General features: G+C 31.3%; 2 protein-coding genes across 5 annotated transcripts in view; both read left to right on the top strand.

Annotated features, from left to right (window-relative positions):
• LOC113520263 (klarsicht protein) overlaps positions 1-26,853 on the top strand; it is a 384,839-nt gene that overhangs the window by 104,399 nt on the left and 253,587 nt on the right. The gene's annotated exons all lie outside the window — the stretch shown is intronic.
• Positions 9,952-13,859, top strand: LOC128201360 (uncharacterized). Its single transcript, XM_052898114.1, has 3 exons — positions 9,952-10,531; positions 10,945-11,065; positions 11,153-13,859. The coding sequence occupies exons 2-3, from the start codon at positions 10,952-10,954 to the stop codon at positions 13,406-13,408; spliced, it is 2,370 nt and encodes a 789-aa protein (XP_052754074.1). The 5' UTR covers positions 9,952-10,531; positions 10,945-10,951; the 3' UTR covers positions 13,409-13,859.

Here is a 26,853-nt window from a genome sequence, read left to right as displayed (position 1 = left end):
GTTATAATAATTTATTTTGTATTACGAACTTGAGCTACTGCTAGTTAGTTTTACTATGGAACAGTCAATTCTTGGTTTCTGTGCCTCTGTGATCGCATTCGACACGGTCATTAATGCGTATTAGTTTGTGTTGGTTAAGTTAGCCTTCAAGTTATAGAAAATTGATAAATAGTCAAACAGTTGAGATTAAAATCAACTGGTATTTGTATTTAATGTTTATTACATTTTCTATTCTATTGAATACGGCAAATAAACTAACAGATCACCTGATCAAAAATGTTTAATGTTCTATTATCTATTTATTATTTATATCTGAACAAAGAATACATATACATGAAATTTTCAATTTTTTTTAACATATTATGAGGTAGATACATATAAGATTCTACATTTCATTATATCCTGAAGTAAAATTTATTAACGTCATTATGTTGTATCGACCTTGATGAAATTATGTTCTATGCTTATAGATTATCTATATTGAATAGATAATGCAAGTTTATCTAATTATATTAATTGAATTTAAGTGTTAATATAAACAAATGATAAGCAGGATTTGAAGAGGAAAACAAGCGGCCAATAACAATTGATTAAGTTCAAGAAATAATGATCGCCTATCTATCTATGCTATATTATAAAGAGAGAAATCTTGACTGACTGATCCGGCAACGCATAGCTCAGACTACTGTAGTTAGAATCACCAAAATTTGACAGTTCGAAATTCGGCCCCTAAAGTACTAAATATAAATTTATATTATTATATGTATCACATCTCCCATATTTAGAACTAACAAAATTTTTCATCGTGCCTCCCACCAAATTGTTTATAATTACTCCTCTCCATCCAAAGGTTGCCTGGAAGAGATCGCTCTTAGCGATAAGGCCGCCCATTGTTTTCTCATTGTGATTATTTCTTGTAATTATTTATATTTATAATAAGTTTACTATTGTAATCTTTTGGAGGAAACAATAAAGAGTATCTATCTATCTATCTATCTATCTATAAGGGTGGAAGTTTGTATTTTTTTTTACCTATATATACTTGAAATTTACTATAAGTAGTCTTAAAATAGCGAAACTAAATTTTAGTATTAAAATTAATCTGCTAATTATGGGATTGAATAATTTTTCGACCCCTGTTTCTTTAGTATAAATGTTTAGTTTTTATAGGATATACTATTTACTAATATTATAAATGCGAAAATTTGTAAGGATTTATATTTGTTACTCAATCATACTTAAACGGCTGAACGGATTTGAATGAAATTTAGCAAACGGGTAGGTAACTTAATATAATACATAGGAGAATGTATAGATTAATGCACGCGGGCAAAGCTGCAGGGAACACCTAGTTGTAATATAAAGTATTGTTAATTTACAATAGAATAGAAAAAACACGTAATTTGTACTCGTAATATCCTAACGTGGTGTTTGCTTGAGCTCACATTATTTATTCAACAAAGACATTTATCGGCGTACGTTTCCTAAAAACCACAAGAAATGTAATTATGAATATTAGAGAATGCACCGTTTCTTGAGGTTAGGGTGTACAGGGCCGGATTAATCGTGTTGGGGCCCCTAGGCACATTATTCAAGTCTCGCTTACAAAAAAATCTAATATTATTCTTCATATAAAACTTAAAATGTGTTACGAAATATAGTTAAATATGAATATAAAATAAAACAAAAATAATATAATATTTTTATTTAGGGGTTTAGTAGGAGTTTGTAAATATAAATCATTTATTAATTTAATTAATTTCACTGAAATTTCTGGAAAAAAATCATTTTCTTAAGACACAGAGCCCTTAACCAACGTGGGGCCCATAGTCGGTCGCGCCTACACTGCTTAATAGATAATCCGGCTCTGTAAGTATTACGAAAATGGTCAAAGGTGTATCGGTAACGGTAGTCCTTAATGAGTTTTTTTTTTTTTTTTTTTTACAACACAGGGGGCAAACGAGCATGCGGCTCACCTGATGGTAAGTGACTACCGCCGCCCATGATACAATTGCATAAAAAGGAATCTCTTTTCTTGAAGGTTTATCGGTTCGGAAATACTAAGTTGATTCCAAAGAATGGTTGTGCGTGGAAGAAAGTGCCTTGAAAAACGCACGGTGGAAGACCGCCACTCGTCCAGATGATTGGGATGAAACTTTAGTTTGTGGCGGGTTGTACGGTGGTGAAAATCAGCAGCAGGTATCAATCCGAACAATTCCTCAGAACACTCCCCATGATAAATTCGGTAGAAGATGCACAGAGACGCAACATCTCTGCGCAGTTTCAATGGGTCGTCGGACAATAAGGCGTTGACTATCGATAATTCGAGCTTTGAATGCGGTCTAACGGAAGGAGTAATCAGTATTCCATATGCGCTGACTTGGGCTTTATATAATTTCAGGCGGTGTTCTGGCATGAAATATCGTCTCACCCTATTGAGCACTCCTAACTTTTTGGAAGCTATCTTAGCCTTCTCCTCCAGATGACCGCAAAACTGGACGTCGCAAGATATATCAACGCCCAGAATTCCTAGACTTGACTTTTTATCAAGGGAAGTGCCCTGAAAGTGAGGAGATACGACAAACGGCGTCTTTTTTGCGGTAAACGCGCAGACTTGTGTCTTTTTGGGGTTAAATTGGACAAGATTTTGTTAAACTCAAAAGATTTTGTTTTGAGTAAACATCGAATCGAAATATCAATGAAAGTTTATTTTCGATCTTGGGATGTTTTAGATCATCAAAGTAATGCTTTTTATGATGCGTCCACTTTAATAGTTCCGAGCAGTAAAGTCTAACTTCAAAGTATTAACTTTTTACGATACTTACCGTTAGCTTGGTAATTCGTCACTTAAGTGTTTATGGGCTCTCTTACAGATTTTAAGCTGTGATAAAAAAGATTAAGAGTACGTAGATGTTGTGATTCATGTTGAGAAAATATAAACACAATAAACAATGATGTTTTGTATATTTGATTCCGGCATCATCATAAGAAATAAAAAAATTAACATCATTAAAGAATTAATTTTATGAGATATATATAAAAAAGTTTGAGAATAAAACAAATATATTGATGTAAACACCGCATCAAAATTAGGCAATAAAGTAACATTAAATTAAATGGAAATATCCGTTAAAAAGTCTTTCGTGAACATTCTAGAAATTACAAAATTTATAGCCTTGAAGTTTATGTGAGAAATAAATCAACTAAAGTTTGTTTCTTTTGCTTTTCTACGATTTTAGTTTCAATTTAAGATCTCCAGAGTTTTTTTCTAAATAAATATTTATTTTAACCTATTATATGAAATGTTATTTCTGTAACATGTTTATTATTTTCCCTAACGATTGCATTAAATTGTAAATCAAATAAAATTAAACCACAATTGTTACCATTGTTTACTTAAACAATATATTTATTGCATTATTTAAAGGACAAATATGATATTATGTCATTATATGGACATGTGAGTCAGTTGAATACGAACACACACGAATGCCAAGTTATCAGGGGGAAAAGCAATATTGACGGGAGTGGCTTTACCCTTATTTGGTGTACATTTATTACTTGGCTACGTTGAGTAAACACGTTAGGTGCATTATTGTTATTACTGTTAAATTTAAGTTAATCGAATCAATTGCTAAAGAGCGTAAACAAATCATATTCTGTTAATAATATAGTAGAATAGAGTATTTATTTACCTTTTTATTAAAGAAAAATCATAAGCTAAAAAAAATTGTAATAACAAAAGACTGTTAAAAAAAGCCAATTACAGGTTTTCATCAATAAAAACAATTTAACTTAATGCACATGACATCGCTAATGCTTACAAGCAACTAAATAAACTTAGAGTAACATTATGGTAGTACAAACATTATAAGTAGGCAGTTATACAAAATAAAAAGTTGACTCACACATTCAACGATGAATTATCAAAGAACTACTGACTTAGCACACGTCTTGCGGATTCTATCTTAAAATTAAATAAATCTAAATCGAGATATCTGTATATTTTATTAAACTTATGGCGTGAAAGCCAGTGATATGGATTTTTTTCTATAGTTAGAATAAAAAGTTGGAAGTTTAAACCATCCTGGCCACATAATTTTTATGTTGTACCCACATCGGCAGTATATGTATCTATATATCAAAGTATAAAAATACTAATATCTGTGTACTCTTATATTATTTCTCAAAATAGAACCAAACTTTATTAATAATTAAGTAATAAAACTGATAACATGGACAGAAAAATTTACAACACGAAAACAAAACGCTCTATTTCAATTATTTTGACTGGTAAACATAAACCTGTACATTGGAGACCAAGAAATACGATTGGCTATTAATGGATTTTCACATTTATGACGGGAGCATTTTGGGTTTATGACACAACGGCGTCATCTACTATTCTAACATTTTGTAATTGTAAAGAATTTTTGAGTATTATGTTAAAGGATTTATGTGATTTTGTCTATCATAACAGGTGAATTCTTCAATGGTTCCTGAAAGGCAGAAACAAATGTTTGACAACATATTGATTTAATGGGATTGTGGAAAGTACAAACAAATACAAACTGGCCTTTTGTACTACTCATACTAAGTATTTATTTATTGTTATGTACTATTGCAACGTTAACGTAGATTTGTTATTAAAAATATTCTACCGGATCTTTTGCAGATGTATATGTGTAGATGTTTGATACTTGAATAAAGTAACTAAAAAGACTTTCCGAAGTTTAAATTTCATAAAGAAGAGAAATTTGTGCTTTTGAATAAGAATAAATATTATTCGACGTTTCATCCATAATCATAAATCACAAAGATTACACAATCTATCCATCAATAATGTATTGCACCTGGAACTCACTACGCTGATATATAAGTAGATTAATGTCCATAATAAAGTTTATACATGTTTCTAAATAGACCAAGTGGCGTTATGGTTTTTATGGTTTATAGGAAATGAGAATTAACGCGATCATTTAGGTAAATTATGATAATTTATCTGATTGTCTCGACGTGTCGACCAAGTTACACCGACTGCGGTCACGAGTCATTGATGTAGCGCTGTCATGTTTCCACTGCAGAAGGTTTTTCTTCTACTACCCACTCATTGTCCCACATCATACAAATTGTGTTACTATATTAAGGGATTCGGAATACAACACTGACTGTGTATTTATTTGATGCATTTACCGATTGCACATTACAACGAAGTAATGACCGTTCTGGTCTTTGTCTATGGTAAAGCAGAAAAGTCTGGATTTCAGGATATATCTTGAACACTTAATCTAATTTGTTTTCTAACGCTATAAAATTCAAATGTTCCCTCACATTAGCGGTCGATGGTTGTTTTCACCAGGTCATTTGCGGACACGAGCGAATCGCCGCCTATTTGTATTTAACGACTCAGCTCGCGTATCAAAAGCGAGAAATCTTTTGACTTTGAAACTGACCGTAACGTAGTAAAGTAGAAATTCGTTGAGAATAATCCCCTTTGCATATAAAAAACTATGTGCCAATTAGTTTTTATAGTCTTCGTAAATGAGATTAGGTTTTTAGATTCGACTGTTCAAATTTTGGTTTCTATCTTTTTCAAATTAGTACGGTTATTTTTTTATCTGATTTCTCTTGATATAAGGATCTTTTGTTTACATCTAATGATTGCCTAGACTCTAGACAACCCAATTACACCATTTAGCTAGTCCCCAAACTAGTATACTCTAGACTCTAGAGACTACTAGTTTGGGAACTAGCCAAATGGTGTAATTGATTGACACTTTTTTCAAATTTTGAAATGTAACAAATGAATGAATATTATCCACGGAAGTTTGAGTCTTTTTTTTATAACATAGGGGGCAAACGAGCATGCAGTTCACGTGATAGTAAGTGATTGCCGCCGCCCATAGACACTCGCAACATCAAGAAAATTGTGGGCGTGTTGCCGGAGTTTTATACAGAAACATGCTTTTTTCCTGAAGGTTTCAATGTCGGATCTGTTAGAAAATACTGGTGCTGGGGGTTAGTTCTATATTTTGATTATGCGTTGAAGAAAATATTTACAAAAACCTACGGGCGGAGGATCGCCATTCATAGGTCAGATTGAAACATTAGCGGGTTGTACGGTGATGAAATTAAGCGGCTTGTATTCGAATAATTCCTCTGAACACATATAATGATATATGCGATATAAGACCCGAATAGGCGCAACATCTTATCTACGTAATGCCAGGATATGAAGTTAATCAAGTCGTTGGTCATCAGTAATTCTAGTCGCCCGGGATATTAGAATAGATATTTTTTATAATCATTAAAATTAGATAAGAGTCTTTTGTCAGAATGTTGTTGTTCAGTTACTTTTAGTCTTATTTACGTGGATGACACATCTGTTAAGGAAAGCATCGGCTACTGGGAGCCACTTATGATCGAATATAATAATTATGCTTATTTGCCACCGCAGCATATTAAAATTATAATTGGAGATTTTAAAAATTAACCGGTATTTTAGTAGCATATAATTTGCGTACGTATTTATGTAATTTCTCTTAACTAAAGATAGAATTTCATTGATCTTTAAATAGAATTTCGGACGCTTGACCGTTGTATAATTATTTAATAGTATAAAATTATCTCATATTATACGCAATATTTTAATAATCATCCCAATAAAGCAATTAAGTTGTTTCGATACCAAAACATATGATTGATTTATGATTTAAAAAGATGTACTAATGGGCGATTAAGAAAGTGAGGCGAAATTTACTACGGAACAAGAAAGTTCTTTTTTTTTTTTTTAAATTGAAATTATAATAAATGTTATTTGGTATTTCAACACGTTTCTTTTCTGACAACTATATTGTAGCTTGATTCTATTGGTTGCCTATTGATTTTGTATAAAACTATTTTTATTTACAATAAAATATAGGTACTGTAGTGGTGTTGTGTGGTCCCGGTATAGAATGGACCGCCCCAGCTTTTCCCGTGACTGTCATAAAACGCAACTAAGGGAATATCATCAAAAGCTAAACCGCGGTTGCCAATCCGCCTGCCAAACGTGGTAACTAGTGGCAAAATCCCTTCAATGGTAAATTGCTGTAAAGCTTATGGTAGTCTAAGGGCAAAGCCTATTTTTAGCAGTGGACAGAAAACGGATATGATGATGATACTGTAATAATTCTAATTGATAAATAAATATTTATTAGAGCTTTACTTCTAAATATCGTTACAATACTGCTATGTATTATCATCATATTTTGGAACTTTATTATTAATCATCTTGAGCTTTCTTTATATATTCTTTTGGTATACTTTAATTTTCTTTACTCCGATCTGTTTGAGCTAGCAATTGTTCACTTGTAGCTCACTATTTTCACTATGGGGTATTTTAAAATTTTATTTTTAAACCTAGTCACAGATAAACAAATAGTATTAAAATATATACTATGCTAGTAGCCTAGCGGATTAATTAGTAAATTGATAGAGTTTGTCGTTGAGTAAGTCTGTCAACTAGAAAGTCTTTTTATATACGTGTAAGTTAGCATGTTAATGAGCAAATACATGTAAATGTGTACATATCATCCTGCTGATTCATTCAGTTTAAAATAACATATTAAATGACGTAAGCGGAATTAAAAAATATTTAATATCCCAAATCACGTTTCAACGAGTGTTAGCTTATTTGGAATACGTGATGGAATACATGATGGCTTTTAAAATTATTAATGCTGTAGTTGAAATAATAGAGAATAGAAGAGGCAAAATGATGGGCCACCTTATACGACATGATGATTTTTTTAAGAGCATAGTAGAGGGAAAAATAGAGGGGAAAAGAGGAAGAGGAAGACCGAGGAATAACTACATGGGACAGATAAAAGTAACACTAGGTGTCATGTCGTATAAGGAGGCCAATGATATAGCCTGGAATAGAACAGGCTGGAAGAAGATGCCTGAATTAGTTGCACCGACAAGAGGAAACTCTTAAATGAAAAGAAGAAGTTGAAATAAGTCTGATGATTGTAATAAACAATTTAGAAGGATTCAAAGGATTCATAAATTAAAAAAAGGATTATAATAAGATGAATAACATAGAAATTCTAAGCAATTCAAGGGATTTAATAGAATTAAGAAAGATTACAATAAATTAAAAATTGAAAAATTGAAAAAGGAATGTTGCGTTGGTTTGGTCATTTGGAGAGGATGGATGAAAGAAGAATTACGAAAGAGATTTATCGAGCAAGAATGAATGGAGATGTCAATAAAAATTAAGACAAATTAAAAGTACCAACCGACGAGCGTTTTTAAAGTGGAAGAAGCGAAAGAGGTTTGTTTGAATCAAGCATTTGGCGTTCCATTGTTTCTGCCTACCCTAATGAGACAAGATATGTATGTATGTATGTATGTACAATAAATTAAACAAACCAGAATTTTTAAAGAATTCAAGCAGTTTCCAAAGAACAAAGAAGAAGACAAACAACAAAAATATTCCATGGATTCGATAACTGTAAGAGACATAAGAGCGCAATTTTTGGTTAAAAAGACCTACTATATGCATTCGACCATGGATAGAATGAAGTGATGAAAACGATGATGATGATGAATCGAAAAATGAATGGTTTTAGCTGCCGTGCAAACGCACTTGTGATAAATTATGTATTACGTACACTAACTCCACCTATTTATTACCTTATTTACCTGTCCATTCCACTATCACTGAAATCCATTTATGGACTGTACCAGGAAACGTTTGATAAGGAATAGGTAGTCCAGCTCGTTCCGGTTAACACAAGTGAACGTGAAATTGTCATGCACTACAAATTTTGAAATATAAACTAAATGAAATCCATGTATCGCGCATATTTAGCATTAATTTTGGGGTTAAACATCTTAATGTTTTTGTGAAATTATATATTGTACTAATTACTAGTCGTCACATAATGTTGTCACTATTGAGAAGTACCCTCAGGTTTATTATATACTTTAATTTTTGTCGGTTCTTGACATTTCTTTTTAAAGAATTATAATAAAATGGTAACCCCACCCGCATCATCGGTATACATCAGTGAGGGATTATAGGTGAGGATGAAGTAAGGTCAATTGGAGCATCGCGAGTATTGTCAGTAATGCGGACTACTAGTCCCATTGCTAGCAATATATCCTGTCAGATTGACTTCCACGTGGTCCCTCCTGGAAACCATTGTGCTGAATTCTTAGTGTATTCATCACGATGGGCTAACTTACCCGCCATTTCATCTCACCTATCATCTCTCACTGGTGCCAGCGTAAACCGTTAGCGCAGGCGGGATTACCCTTCCATTGTCATCTATTAAAAAAAAACTTTTATATTAGATTTACTTTTATATAATTAAATTTAAAAAAAATATTGGCGTCGCCGATTGCAGAAAAATCATTCCCAAGTTACTACCAGAGAAACAACTTTGTACAAAAGTTGATTGCTTAGGTACCTCTGTCTCATTCGTGTTTCAACCGTAAAGCAGTTGTGTTTGCATGGCTGTGTTTCGGTTTAAAGGGTGGGATATGGCGTGAATTTACTGGGTACAGAGGAATAACACCTGAGTCCTCAGGAATGGCAACGCATGGAGGGTATCATGGGCGAAACAGTATACTCTGTTATGTCCATGGTACTGCTCATGTCTATAGGCGACGGTTACCACTTTCCATCAGGTGGGCCGTCAGCTTGTTTGCTGTTCTAAGTTGTATAAAAAAAACTATTTTTTTATATTGTCGATACGATATATTTTTTTAATTTTATCTCTCATTTTAAATGCATAGTTATAAAATTTGATATAATAGTTGAATTCGGATTTAATTCCTGCCATATTACTATATCAATGAAAGGGAACATATATTTTATGTAGATTTTTTATGAAAAATTTAAATATTTAATATAAATTAAATGTAAATAGTTCTTTATAACTATAAAGAACTATTCTTTATAACTCATCTATTAGTATAAAGTGGAAAAGCAGATGCTTCTATAAACGCCAATATTATTGTATGTCGGGCTTATCCCGTTAGTAAATAGGCTATAAATGGACAAATTGATAGAATACCAATAAGGCTCGCATAATGCTATAACGGACGTGTCTGATGTTAAATGAATTCGAATTTGAATTCAGAGAAAAGAGGTACGACATGGAATTCCTTAACTTTTTATTTTTAAATTTTATGAACACATGGCAAATTATTTTAGTTAATGTACAGAAGAGAACATTTTATATACCGCATGCTTAATGTAATACTGACTCTTTAGTAGATAGGTCAGAATTGAGTTACTTACAGATGTAGGCTTCTGTTACCACTATCTACCGTCTACCTTTTGAATTATGTTGAAATTACGCATTGTTGCCACCCCTGCAATATATCCGTCTCTTTCACATTTGTGGGATCTCTCTTCGTGTTTTCGTCAAACAGAGACTCACGCCAGTTTGTGTCCAGCACTTGTAGAGAGAGGTTATTATAGTTTTATTGAACGAAGACCCAATCATTATTGAGTGTGTTTACGACTAAATTTGAAGTAAGTTTTATCCAATTTTGTAATCTTATATTGACAGATTAAACTTGAGGTCAGTTTAATAGATATTTTACTAATATATTACGTGAAACATTCTGTTTTAAGACAATTTAATATTATACGTTATTATATCTTTTGGGAGCTATTAAGATTTAAGTCAGTTTACTATTAAAACAATCCATTACTTGAGGTAACACTTTGTAGCATTCGAGTATAAGTCTGTTTACCACTGAAAGTTATTTTTACTTAGGGGCCATAATATTAGTTTAGTCTTTGTTTGAAAAAAAGAATGGAATATAATGCGTAACTTTTTGCTTTTCCTGTAAATATTTTATATTAAGTCATTGTTGATCTAAAAACTACTTACAAAAATTTTTTATTGTCCCAGAGGCATAATATTACTATTTATATTTTAGGTTGATAATGTCGCTGAATAGCTCGAAAAAGATAATAGAACTTATTCGGACTCGAAATCCGGCGCCACTATTGGCAACACAAGATAAAGGACACGAATCAGTGCCATCAACAGAAGTGACGGTAACAATTTTAAAGAACTTTAAAAATTAGGTTCGTATATTTCTTATTTATTTTAATATATTACTAAAATACGTTTTATTATTGTAGATGTTAACTGATATAACAAACAATCCCGAAAATCAGCATTACTCAAACGTACAGGAATATTTTGAAGTTTTGGAATCACCTTCAATTAACAATGAAAATGACTTTCATAACATCACAGACATCCACGATTGCACTGATGAAAAACATTCCAAATCTGAAAATAGCGATGTCGATTTGAGCGATCAAGATTCGACATACATTCCAACTAAAAAGAAAAAGCAAATACCAGTATATCCAAGTCGATCAAGATCATCAGGGAGCTCCTCATCTTCTACATGTTCTTCATCCTCATCAACTTCAGGATCTTCGAGTGATAGTTCCGATACAGACTCCAGTAATGAACAAAACAAAATAAAAAATAACATTGTTCAGCAATCAGCAAAACAATCGGAGCAAAGAAACATTAATGAACCTACAATAACCGAAGTTGCGAAAAATCAGGAAATCAGACAATATACTACATTACTAGAAGAAAATGAAGGCGAGAAGAAGGGAAGGAAACGTAAACGGAAAGAAGAAAGCTGGAAACAGAATAAAGCTAAAAGTCTGAGAAATGCAGGAAAATCATACATCAATATGAAAAATAAAACAATTAATCCTCGTTCTGTTCAACTACCCTGTGGTATTCAATGTAGACTCAAATGCTGTAAAAAGATAACTGCAGATCAAAGACAAACAATTTTTGATATGTATCGGAATCTCGGCCAGGTTGATGCTCAAAGATCATTCATTATGTCTTGTATGACTAATATAAACCCAAAATATAAATATACAAATGCTAGTAATCCAAGAAATTGCAATAAAGCTTTCCATTTCGTAGTAGAAGGGCAGTCTGTTCGAGTCTGTAAAACGTTTTTTATAAAAACCTTAGATATTTCTGATCGTGTTATACGAACTGTCAGAAGCAAAATAGATGAACATGGAATTCTAGCACAAGATCTGAGAGGACAGCACAACAACCATGCAAGAGTTGATAAACAACTACTAAACGATATTAAAGAGTTTATAGATTCGATACCAAGAATTGAATCCCATTACATTAGGCAATATTCTACTCGTGAGTATATTGATGGCGGGAAAACAATTTCAGATCTTTTCAGAGACTTTAAAGTAGCTCAAAATGAAAATAACAAAGCAGCTGGTAGATATTGTACATTTTATAAAGTATTTACACAAGATTATAATATATCATTTTTTCGTCCCAAAAAAGATCAATGCGATTTATGTTTGCAATATAATAACACGACGCTTCAGCAAAAAGTATTACTTAATGATTTGTACAATGCCCATTTAGAAGAAAAAACATTGAGCCGCCAAGAAAAATATAATGATCGCTGCAAAATAGATGATGGAAATAAAGTTCTTGTGTTTGATCTACAAGCTGTTTTGCAATCTCCTAGAGGAAATAATTCAGCATTTTATTACAAATCAAAATTGAATAGTTACAATTTCACAATAACGCTTTTAAACAAAAAAGTTGACGGTCAAATTAAAGACTCGTATGACGACGTACACTGTTTCTTTTGGAACGAAACTGATGGTAAACGCGGGGCTAACGAAATCGGATCTTGTTTACTAAATGTTTTTGAGAAGCTCTCAGCGGAGTCAGTAAATGAGAATGGGTGTAACTTAATTCTATATTCTGACAATTGCTGCGGTCAAAATAAAAATAAATTCATAGTTGCAGTTTACCTGTATGCAGTCACTCATTTAAATATTAATACTATTACTCATAAATTTTTAGTAAAAGGTCATACACAAAACGAGGGTGATAACATCCATAGTCTTATAGAAAAGGAGATTAAAAAAAATCTAAACTCGGGTCCAATATATTCCCCTCACCAATATGTAACCATAATTAAAAATGCAAAGAAGTCTGGCAAAAAATTCTCAGTACATGAACTAACATTTGAGTCATTTTTAGATTTGAAAAAACTTCAAGAAGATTGGGGTGTTAACTTTAATAAAAGTAAAAACGGGACTACTGTTTTATGGAATGACATAAAGGTGATAATGGTGAAAAAAGATACACCTTTTTCATTTTTCATTAAAACTTCGTACAAACATAACGTATACCAGGAAGTAAGCATCAGAAATACAAGGAAGAAAATGCTTCCTCTGCTTCTAATTAAACCAACTAATGCCTACATACAAAAGAAAGAGCTAAGTGAGAACAAAAAGAAAGATCTGAGAGAGCTTTTATCAAAAAAAATTATTCCAAATTTTTATTTAGATTTTTATAACTCTATTCTTTAATAGTGTACCCACCTTATAATTAATAAATTAACTTAAGATTAATAAAACAATGATTACATACCAAAGTTATTTAAAAAAATCTAAAAAGTTTAATTATGTTTTCTTTATAAGTTTTGATTTTGTTTTATAGTAATTTAACTAAACTTGATTAATACATTGATTTATTTTATAGGTTTAATAACCAAAGTGTGTATATTTTTTAAGTTTGTTAAAACTTTTATGTTCTAATATAGAAATTTTGTTTTATAATTTCAATTCAAACAAGCAATTCTATTGCTTTTTTTTGCATTATTTTTATGTTGATTTATAGAACCAATAAATAAAATTGAGACGTCAAATTTCTTATTTGTATGTGCTACTGATAAAGAATACTGCAATAAAAGTTTATTATTTATATTAATGTCTTTTAATAATTTGAAAATGGCTGGTATTAAGTTTATCGACAGTCTGCTAATTTGAATAAAATGACCCATTCTCTAAATATGTTTTCCCAATGTAATCATATATAGACTAAATCCTAAATTAGTCATTATAAATAATTAATAATTTAAAATGAAACAGGCTTAAAACCTAATAGAATACTTGCATTTAAAAATGTTTGCTTTACTTTTTATAAAAAACTGACTTAACTTAGAATGTACATTTTACATATTTTTTTTTAAATAGATAGAAATTATTTTCGGCATTTGTTTTTACTTGGTATTGATCAATAGTTAATCATATTTTTAAAATACAATCATTCATGGTTAATTAATAATCCGTTTTAATGTTATTCATCAACAAGTAGGCTAAGTCCTTATAGCAAAATCTTCTTTTGCGACTTCCCAACAATTATATTTTTTGAGTTAGGTCAGTCTTTCATTAAGCATGCGATACAATAGTTATATATTTTTATCAATGTGGTCAATATTTTAGACACTATTAAAATATTATAGAAATTAAAATGTTGACAATTTGCACATTCTTATATATTGTTTCTGTTTTAGGATAATTTTAACTATGTATCATTTGTTATTACTATAACATATGATACCAAAATTTGTTTTGGTCAATGAAAGTAAAAAAAAATATCAGTTTATAGATAGTAGAGAAATAATGCAGTATATTTCTACGCTACTATGTTTTGAAATAAACCAAATATGTTTCCTTTTTGTCACAGATTTTTATACTTATATGAGAAGTACTGCATGGCGTATAAATAAAGCACAAATTTCCCCTCAACGCCACAAACTAAACGCTTCAATCGATGACCAACAATGGTAGGTAATCGACGATTTGCGTTCAATACGATTAATTCGATTTCACCGGCGAAATTGTTTTTATCGATTCACAGCTTTCTTTCGTCAAGTACAAGATATTTATCGCCGTCGTTTGTTTTATCTATGGCGTAGGCTTTATAGTTTTTCATATTATGAACCCGTAATAAAATGTATTTTATGGTGCGTTATATAAGTGTGAATATAACGCGAAAGAAAATATTTTCCACGGTGCCTGGTACCCGTAATTATATATTATTAATAGTATCTTTAAAATGATAATTTGTGGTGTAAGAGGTGCCATGGTGATCGTCTGACTTTATAATGTAGGTAACTGTAGACCCCTGACCTGTTCATGAATATTTAGTAATAAATCTATTAACGTTTGATCTTGCGGTAATAAATTTCATCGCCCACTTGGTATATTTTTTCAACACGAATCTCTAACACATATAGATTGATATTCCTTTTTTATTTTGATGTTTAATTAATATTATAGTTTTTACCCGCGAGTTAGTCCGCGTGACTGCGATGTACTTATTTACCGGGATAAAAGTAACCCATGTCCTTTTTCAATCTAAATACTATGCATATGCCAAATTTAATGACGATTGGTTAAAAACTTTAGAGCGTGAAGAAGTAACCAAAACAAACTAATAAACATATTACAACTTAATATATAATAGATATATAAAGGATTTTTTTTTATAGATATAATTAAATAAAAATCTAAAATAAATAACATTTTAAAAACGAAACAACTTGCATTATTTCCTAACTATAAACGTATTAAATTTACTGTGTTTTCTACAAAGCCTAAAGCGTATGGTGTCACATTTCTCAATAGTGAAATGACTCGAATTGGCCTGCTTAGGCACAATACTAAGGGAACAAAGTGAACTTTAAGACTCGTATCTAGTCGGTCAAACGTGTATTAACATTTAGGTTAAACTATATCTGTCCCTTTTATTCGTCATTGATATGAAAGGGACGTGTAAAGTCGAAGTTCAGATGTTTCATGGGACCACTCAGGTTGAAGACAGGGCGATAGATCTGTTGTAGCAATATGTCAGTTGTTGTAATTTATTTATCTCGTTATATCCATTAATTTATGTATTAAACGGACTAGCTTGTAGCATTTTGTATAATTCGTTCGCCTATAAATGCTGCCGTGGGTATGTCCTGTTTCGTTTGCTTAGACATTCATTAATGTGCAAAATCATATGAATCTGTCAGTATAAATATAAATATATATATATATATATATATATATATATATATATATATATATATATATATATATATATATATATATATATATATATATATATACTTGCATACATTTTTATTCATATGGCTTTGACACAATTTCAAAGGACAGACTTTTTATTAGATAAATTTTGTTACTAATACAAAATACTGTAGTATGTAACCAACGATCAAGAATTATCATGAAACGTAACTAAAACATCTTGATTAAAGTCGTTTTTATAAAGAATTGAATTCAGCCCATTGGAAGCTACGACGCCACAGACACATATAAAAACTTTAATTTTATAATACCTCTTTTTGTGTCGGCAGTTAATTAAACAGAAAAAATAAATTAAACAAAACGCTCCGCGGTCTACGTCGTAAAATGATTACGAACTATGCCACTAATGCGTTAAGCAGACTATAAAATTATTTTCTAACAATAATAGTAATGCTAATAACTGTAATTATTAAGGTCATATTGAATGTTATCTCGTAATATTATACTATCGTGATATATTATAATGACCGTGTGGTCTCGGCGTAGAAAAGGTCACTCCTTCCTTTTCCTTGTGTATCGTAAGAGCCGACTAAGGGAGGGCGAGGGGTGGGCAGCAGTGTCCCACTTAAAACATCTTTAAAGCTCTGACTGCGGTTGCCAATCCGCATGCCATGCATGGTAACTACTAGCAAAATTTTTATTTTATAATAAGTGTCCAAATGTTTAATTGGTGTAAACGAAATTCTGAAAGTAAAAGTAGGTAATACAGTAAATATATATATAAAAAAAAACCGTGGTGTATTTTTTTAAGTCAATTACAACATTAAATACAATTTAAAATTTATATTAGACGATATAAAAATGTTCATTTTAGGTAAAACATTTGTGTAGTGCCTCCTATCTAGTTATTACAGATTTACATATACACAATATTATTTCTCTGTATAACATTTTGTATATTTCCTCTAGAATTTGTTATTTACTACTATCACTTAAATCTCTACCGGGTAATTAGTATACCTTGAAATGAATTCTGAACAAGAACAGCCCAAGGGTATGGGAGTGTTTCACATTTACGCGCGAACTCTGATAAACCCCTTTCACTTATCTACATGATAACCCCTCAGGTTACATATCTGTGCAAACATTGAAAACTACCTTTCGCTCGTGACTTTGTCCGCATATAAATTGTTCTTGGCTAGTTTGATATCTTAGATCATTTTCCCATGTTGTGGGCTGGAGCATTTCTCTATAGGTCAGATTAAAACGTTTATTAAATTTATAGAGTGTAAGCTAGTGTTTTACAACTGGACGCGTTGTATTAGTATGGGACTTTCAAAATTTTCTTATGTTTTAATGTTTTTCAAACCATCTTTCTTTAGGGAGAAATGTTTAAAATCACTGTACGAACTCTCTTTTAAAATGATAATGGCTTCTTTGTCATCTCGTCATTATCATTTTCCTGCTCTTTTTCCAATTGTTTGGTTTCGATGAGGTTTGATGATTTTTTGTGCCATGCCACAGTACCACACTTGGCAGGCAGATTGGCAACCACAGTTACGCTTTAGAGATGTTTTAATAGGGACGCTGCTGCCCATCCCTCGCCCTCTCTTAGTCGTCTGTTATGACACCCACGGGAAAGACTATTCTATGCTGGGACCACACGGCTATGTATCATTTATATTAATAACTTTTTTTTTAAAAGAATCTCTTCATATCCAGTATCAAATGTTAATAATTGGAAAGTATTAACTTTTAGATTTTCGAAACAGGAATTAGTGCAATATAAAGTTGAGATAATTTAGGTATATTATTATTATTATTTATTTTACAACACAGGGTGCAAACGAGCATGCGGCTCACCTGATGGTAAGTGACTACCGCCGCCCATGGATCATTATCATATTATCATAGTTTACCCAAATGATCACGTTTCTTATGAAACAAAAGTTGAACAGTATATTTGTTATATATACCTAGAATCACGATTAGCATAATTTCTTTCTATTTATAATAGTCCACTACTGAGTTTTTTTTAATGGGTGATAATGGTATGGTAACCCCGTCTGCGCTATCGGTATACACTGACGGGGAACCAGTGATAGATGACTGATGAGGATGAAAGCAGGTTAGTGAGCCCATCGTGACGAATTCAATAAGAATTGTTCACGGTGGTTTCCAGGGGGAACCACGTGGTGGTCGATCTAATAGGTAATAGACTGCTAGCAATGGGGCTGTCAAACTCTATTGCTAACAATCCCTTCCCCCCACTACTGAGTTAGGTCTATAGTTTATACTCGTATTGTACAAGAGATATAAATTCGAATATGAATACTTGTTATTACTCACAATAATTGCCAGGGGTCGATTTAATTACCCTTTTAATCCCTCCTCTAACTCTGATAGTATCCTTTTAATTGCTATGGTATTTTTAATTAGTTTTCTAGTAAATGTTACTTTTAATGTTGTAATCATACGTTAATATTATTAAAGTATTTTATTTATGACAAACTGTTTCCTGTGACTTTGGCCGCGTGGAGCCATTCTCTTGTTTCTATGGGAATTTTGGAAAGGAAAAAAAAATTTTTTTTGAGTTTTCTGTGAAATTAAAAATATGTGTTGCATTTTATAGCGCACATAGAGGTAATCAAATGCCCGTGTCACTACATTTCCTCTAGTTACTCCGTTAGAGATTTAACGTAAAAATATTTAGGCTGTACCCTAACCTAATTGAATAACTAGTTGATAACTATGCCTAGGTTTAGAACTATTACAAATTATATTAATACTAATAAAATGTTAGGTTCTGTGTGGGTGAAGAAAGGTTCTTTGGTGACGACCCCGTACGGCCAAACGCAGTGTAGGACGTCCGCCCACAAGGCGGAGTGACGACTTCTAATGCATTGCATGGTATCGGTGGATGCAGGTGGCTTAGGACTGTTCCTTGTGGTGGTCTATGGGGGAGACATACGTACAGTAGTGGATAAATAATGAATGATAATACAATGCTATTTTACAATTAGTAACTTTCAAAAGTTATTTTCGTATAAAGAAACAAGTCCCGTTAAAGTTTTATTGTCATATCTACATATTCGTAAATGTTACGTAGTAGTAGACGAGGAACGAACCAATGTCTTGGAAACCTGTAAAATATGTAGGCAAAGGGAACAAACACACGAGCTAAACTTATGTTTATTTGTTAAATAAACAAGCATGAGAAATAGCTGTCGTTAGAGAATATAAATGTTTTGCGTTTCCACTTTCCTGTAACAATTTAATGTACCTTAGGCCTACATGAGCCGTGTCATGTATATTACTTCTCTTTTACATACGATATTTCATACTTTCACTCGCTACTCCAATATGAGTATTTAAATCGTATTAATTGTGTTTTGTCACAGTGTGAGACGACCCCCACTAGATAGAGCGACGATCTCAAATGTAATGCAGGGAGTGGATGCTGATGGCTTGAAACTGTTCCTTGTTGCATTATGTGGGGGGGGGGGGGGGGGGGACATATTCTAAAGTGGATAGTTAGTGGATGAAATGATGCTGATTATGTTTTTTTACAGTATGATACAATTTAAATTATCTGTGTATTTTGTATGTTGCTTTTTCCAGATTTGTAGTAAAATTTGGCAATGCCATGAGCGGCACCGTTGTCTGGTCCTGGCGTAGAATGATCTACCCCTTCCTTTCCTATAGGTCTCGTAAGAGGCGACTAAGGAAACATAATGGCCGAGGGATGGACAACAGTGCCCTTTGTAAAATATCACCAAATGCCAAACAGAAGTTGCCAACCCACCTGCCAAGCGTGGCAACTACTGCTAAAATCCCCCCAATGGTAAATTGTCATTAGGAGCGGTCTTGTTCCATATGATAACCTATGGAGGAGGCATTGGTTCAATAGAAGATAAATAACGGCTGATATGATGATGATGATCAGCACAGTATAAAATGTTTATGATCATTGTAACAAGTCTTCAGTAATTATTCTTGGCCATAACAGAATATCAGTGTTTTGTTCTTTTGAGAGCAAAGCAATAAACTGAGTTGTAACCTTTTTGTGTTACTATGGCACACGCATGAAGGAAAAGAAAGATAGGAAATTGTTGGTTTATATATTTTGTTTTCGGTTTTTTTTTGTTGCTTTATTTATTTTCATTCTTTTATCTCTTGTACTGTATTATGTGTATTTTTGTATTATAATTTGTGTGCTGTAAGTATTCTAAATAAATTATCTATCTATCTGTGTATTCAATTGATTACCGTTAAATAAGTTCGACATAGCAACTCGCATCTGATACTTCTGGTATATCAGTAGGGTTGCCAAAAAATGTTAAGAAGAATTTATATTGTAAGCGTCAAACAGAACAGTAAGGCATCAAAAATATTATGGCAGCTCGTTTATTTTTTAAAAAGTGTACTTATTTAACTTAACAGTCGTTTTTATGGGTGTTTACACTCGTGCGGTGTGAATAAAGCTATAAAAACTATATTACATATTATGCTACAGAATAATATTGTAGAATACTCTCTCCAGTTAAATTTGCCAAGATTTCGGGAGGTTTGTGAATGCGACTTTAGTATTTATTTTATCTAATGTAGGCATCGTTTCGTTCACACAATGACACGAGCAACAAACGATTCTAATGTTGGGCTTAAATATTTATCCGAGATATATTTTCCAACCTAAGTTCCCAAGAGTATATATTCGAGTTCTGGCTTAAATTATAGTAGAATGCGAAGAGTATACCTATCTGATAACCCTAGTCGCTCGTGCCCATATGTTACGATGACCCATATATCAACTGACATGTCGTGTTTTTATTTGCTATAGTTGCACAAAGGTGGCAAACAAGCATACAGCGCATCCGATGGTAACCGCTGTAATGCAAATAATGTATAGACGCCTTCAACACTAGGGTGTCACGTGCGCGTTGCCGACCCTGAAGCAACCATAATTATACCCATTTTGAAGAACCCCATATCTATAAGATTTTTTATGTTTTTATTTATAGAAGTATGTGCGTTAATTTTATTTTTCTTTCTATTATATATTTTGTTTTATTATGAAATGAAAAGTTGTTGAATTAGTAAATAAATATATATAGAATCGAATATATATACTTACGACTGTAATCCCTAATGGGGTATTTGTCGACTGTGGTCGTTGTAGGGAACGTAACATGCCTACATTTCGTCAAGTCTATTAGAATAGAACGTTGCAACGTTGTTCTGATTAGATTGGTTTGTTAACGGTGTTTTCTATAACCGGAAAGTTAGTAACACATTTAAAATGAGTGTTTTGTATCTCTAACCTTCTATATAAGTTATCTAGAGTATTATTAGGCCATAACTTAAGTTATTATAAACTAGCGATCTGTCCCGGCTTCTGACGGTATTTTTTTTAATAAAACAACCGTTGTTATTGGCTGATAATCTAGCTTCCTACAGATGAAAAAATTTTAAAAATTGTTTAAGTATTTTTTGAGTTTATTCATTACAAACAAAAAATAAATGTTTTCACTTTATAATTTCTTTATAGTAAGTATTTAATAATATAATTACTATAATTAAATATTTAAGTTTGTACTGTATGATACCAAAAAGTTTCACTTTCGAAATAAAATGAACGTTTCATACATTACTTTCATTATAAACGAGGTTTGTACAATTATCTTACATATTTAACTAAGTTTTTGTTGTAATCTTTATACGAATTACTTACTACATAATTACACTTTCAGTTTATAATGTTCCAGTTGTCAACAAGTTTGTTTTTAACGTATAAATTTGTTAATATATTCTTTAGTTTATTTATAAACATATCAGTTTATATTAAAGGAAAAAATTCTGAAATGACGAATAACTCTTTAAAAATAACCGCTGTTACGATTAATTTGATTATTATGCATTATATATATATATATTCTTTATAACTATTATTTTTATATTTTAATATATATATAATATATATATATATATATATATATATATATATATATATATATATATATATATATATATATATATATATATATATATATATATATATATATATATATATAAAAATTATATAATTGGTCAATTAAGTAAAAATTATTGAAATAATATTTATTACATAATTAATAGTAACTTTAAAATTATGAATATAAATTTATTGAGTGATTTTTAAAGGGAGTTTTGAATTCACCTGCAATTTCGCCAAATATTAATCGATTTTGGTATTCTATCGGTATGTGTTGGCGGGGCACCATTGAGAGATGGTGCTCATGAAAGCAGGATAATTAGCTCATCGTAACGAATTCCACAAGAATTTATCACGGTAGCCTATGTTGCTAGCAATGGGTCTGTTATAACCATATTACTAACAAATACTCCTTTCCCCCTATTTAGACCAGTAGATCCATAAGTTCACAAGGAATTAACCAAGATGATTTCACCCTGACCACATGGAGGTCCACCCGACAGGATATATCGCCAGCAAGAGGGAAAATATGTCAGTTATTACACTACGGTTCGGCTAACAGTTGTGATCAACGTTTGTTTTGACCAAATATGAGCATAGCCATGAAAACTGACCTTTGCTTTACTGACAATGGAAGGATTAATAAACCTAGTAACTAAGTAATCTGGTTTAAATTAATTTTTATTTTCACAAATGTATTAAAATTCTGTCTAATGTAATTAAAACTGACTGACTTTCGTTATGAATAAATCTAGATAAGTTAACTCTTTATAACTGACATTGCAGTGGAAGTTTTTAATTCGACTTTATTTTTTTTTATATACTCGTATGTTACTGAATTGACGAAGCTATGCAATATTTGAGATGATTTTAATGATCTTTTTGTTATCAATAAGGTAAGCATAGTTCCTTGAAGTAATTTTTTTGCGAAACAAACTTCAACAATAGCACCAATATCTTGAGATTTGATTATTTTTAGTATTAATTCAACAACTTCACTAAAGTACATTGTTATATTTGACTTCTTCTCATTTCATATTAACGATCCAAATTGAGGATCTGTCTGTAAATTTAAACGTTACCATAAAATCCATTATTAGATACAATTACCTACATACCCATCTTCATACATGAGTCAACTTTTATAAATATAGTAATTTTGCATTTCATATAAAACTGTATTGATGCAGTAGGTATTCCGTTATGTTTTACAAACACATCGTGTGTGTACCGTGGAGGTTATGAATCAGCGAAGTCAGCCACTGCGAACATGTCTAGCATAATTTATAACTTGATTTGACCAAGTACATTACGTTATGCGCAAGTAAGTACTATATAATATCTATTAGTTACTTGGTATGTACGTAATATGAGTTGCTAAGGACTAACATATGCATACGGTTTAATATTCTAGTAGGTTCTAGATTGAAATGACTATTCTTGAAGCGATTTTCAAGAGTTTCTCAATTCGTATAAAATTATGGTTACATCGTCAATTTTTTTTATTTTATAGGTTACAATTAAAAAACAATCTTTGTGAGAGACGTATAAAATTATGGTTACATCGTCAAATATTTAACTGATTTTGACATATCCTTCTATAGTCAATGAGGTTAACTTTTGTTTTTTTTTTAATGGATGTTAATGGAATGGCAACCACGTCCGCCCTAACGGTTTACTCTGGTGGGACACCAGTGAGGGATGACAGATGAGAATGTAAAGGCAGGTCAGTGAGCCCATCGTGATAAATACACCTGGGATTCTATGGTTTCCAGGGGGGACCATGTGGAGGTCGATCTGACAGAGTATATTACTAGCAATGGGACTAGCAGTCCGTGTTACTAACGAATCCTCCCCCTATTTTAGTGTTTATTTCGTATTGTTTTTGTGATAATTAAAGATACATTTTTTTGTAGCAAAAGTCAAAAGAATAGTAATTAAAAAAAAATATTGCAGTCAGTTAGGGGATGCATGTGACAGTTCTCTCTTATATTCAGTTGATGATGAACAATAATTATTATTATTAAAAACATACAGTTAATAATTTTTAATGTATTAAAGTTTATTTAATAATTTATTGACTATATTATAGAAATTGACTTAACATTTCGCTAAGCATCCAAGTTTTTTTGGGATCTTCAGGAGATGGTCGGAAAACTAAGGACTTTCGTTATACTTATAAGATTTAATGGCCTCATGGTGGTCTGTACAATAAAGACATTATAATCAAAAAGCCATAACGTCAAATCTCAACGTTATAAATGCACCAGAATGTTGATAGATTGCATCATTTACTTAACATATCTACAAACCGACGACAATTAAGCCATTGGCTATTAGAAAGTGATCCCGGATACATGTTCTATGGATAGCCAGAAGCACCGAAAGCCATCATCATATTTTACTTATCGACGTTTTGTTTATGTTAAAATATTTTATGAATTATAGAACAAATTATTTCGTTCTCTTGTCGCTAGAGGCCATGTTTTATTAACGTTTAATTTGTTGTTACAGGTAATTGTCATGGTGGCTACTTATCGGTTGAAATTAGACGATTTATATGAGTATATATGGGTTTTAAACTTGATACAAGTTGGAAAAAGATATAATCGAATCGAATCAAGATGTAGAGATTCATTGAAAATTTCACTAAAGGTCAAATAATGACAATAATTGTGATAACAATGATGAACTTATCAGTCTTATAGTTTGAATATAATGCGATAATTTGTGTAAATATAATCTTGTATTTTGTTTTGATACGTTAAAACTAGCTCACAAATATATTCCCATTCCACTGTCATTAAATTTAAAAATTAGAATATTTAATATAATTTTCTTAAAGAGGTTTCATCAAAAAGTATTTAAAAATGTAATGACTATAAATTGATACTTGAATATATGTTTACAAATAATGCTATGAAATTATTCATTCTATTATAGAGTCATCGAATTAAATTGTATCAATCAATATTTATTGCAATATTAAAAGATACAATGCACATACATAAAAAATGTATAAGATCTTACAGTTATTTTGTGACGCCCCGTAAGGGCATGGCAATATAAGTAGAGAGCCTTACATTTTATATGTAATTTACATTACATACGTATAATTTTTTGGAGGCATTATATCATAAGTATATAAAATATTAAACAAATAAAAATTATATACTGTACCTAAACTAAACAAAAGAATAAACGTGCACTGACACAATTTGACCTTCGATGTCTACCAACGAGGTGAAGTAATATCGAGACGCGAGATGCAACCTCCGAGATTAGGTAATCGATATAATCGAAGCACTATCAACTCGATCTAGTGTTGAACTGTTTAATCATTAATTGGGACCGATTCGATTATCGATTACGTTGATGTAGGGAGCTCGGTGTGTAATTATTTGAAAGCGTCCATAATGATAGTAGAAGCATGAAATAATGTTATTAATATTTAATAGTTTAAATTAGTATTTTATAGCTCAATTGTATTACGAAATTTGGAAAAATACTGGAAACTTATTATAATTAATATTTTAATTGAGAAGATTGTATCAGTATTTTTGGAGCACTTATTTATAATGTTTTCTTTGTCTTTAAATGTTATTAAAAAGAAAAATAAGATACAGTCCACTTTTTAACTTTCCCTCCAAAAATTCGAAAGTTTATGGTTGTTTCGTCAACTGAACTTTTGCATTTCACAATCAAGCTTTAATTAATGTAACATGAACTGATTTAATTAGAAATGTAACTTCATGTTTTGCATTTTAATTCAAAGTTACCGTATTACGGTGGGAATTACATTTAATTAATTCTAAAAGTGAGCCATATTAGACATATACAACGGTAGTCGTTTGTTGTTGTTACACGTTTTTTATTTCGTATATGTAGTAGAATGTCATAAAATTTCTACTTTCGATTAAACGAATCAAGTGACAATATATTTTGGCATTATTTTTGGAAAGATAACTGTTGAAAGATACTAACATAAATTTGATTAATCGTGACCAAAGTGTACATTTTGAACATTTTAATCCGTCCATATTTTACAGTTCGACCAAGAGACTACAGCATGGGGTTCTTCAAAAGGGGGTAAAGAGGTCTTCGTCTATATTTTATATTTCATAGGCTACGCCGTATGCTTGTCTGCCACCTCAATGGTATAAAAAAAAAGTGCGTTATGGAGCAAAAATTTAGATGTAATCCGAAATCGAATTACCTACGTTCACGATTAGGATAATAATTGAATTTTGGTTTATCTATCTACTATAAGCTTAACTATTCGTTACTGAGTGGTAAAAAATTAATAAAATAAGTAGACTTTATTCCATAAAAAAAAACCATGATAACTCCAGTTATTTTGTTTTATAAACTAAACTACTGTACTGCTTTTGTTAAAATTTCTATGAGACAAATTTGTAAGTATATCCTTATAGGTAAACAAATAATTTTCCAAATTGCTTTATAAATAACGAAGTTAGTTAAAAATATATCCGAATTGAGAACCTCCTACTTTATTTGAAGTCGGTTAAAAAACAAGGAAAGAAAGAAGTTGAGCGCTGTAACTCCTACTTTTATAATATTAATTATTATCCTTGTTCTAGATTATTTACTATTGTAGTAACATACACACTTTATAGATATTATAATATGATATGAAACCGTAATTACAGATTACTTAATAGTTACAACGTAACTATTAATGTCTCAGCAAGGCTAGCCTTGTTTGAATATGACTTAGTGTTTTTATAGTTCACTTCATAGCCACTAAATCTCTAATTGCGTAATTTACTTTATAAATATCGGTGTTTTTCACCTTCTTGATGTCGAAATATATTCGTACACGAAGTAAATACATTCTATTCATATTGTAAGAATTGTTATTATTGATGAATGTGGAAGAATCGAAAGAGGTTCGTTTAAATCGAAGTATTTGGCGTTCCATTGTTTCTGCCTACCCTAATGGCAG

Source organism: Galleria mellonella, unplaced genomic scaffold (assembly GCF_026898425.1).
Source record: "Galleria mellonella isolate WM207_F2 unplaced genomic scaffold, CSIRO_AGI_GalMel_v1 utg40, whole genome shotgun sequence".
NCBI classification, from domain to species: domain Eukaryota; kingdom Metazoa; phylum Arthropoda; class Insecta; order Lepidoptera; family Pyralidae; genus Galleria; species Galleria mellonella.
The sequence above is the reverse complement of the archived record's forward strand: the minus strand, read 5'-3'. Positions and strand labels throughout refer to the sequence as shown.

Coding starts and splice junctions, on each gene's coding strand:
- LOC128201360 (XM_052898114.1), top strand. CDS start 10,952: ATGTCGCTGAATAGCTCGAAAAAGATAATAGAACTTATTCGGACTCGA. Junction 11,066..11,152: donor TGCCATCAACAGAAGTGACG/GTAACAATTTTA, acceptor TTATTATTGTAG/ATGTTAACTGATATAACAAA.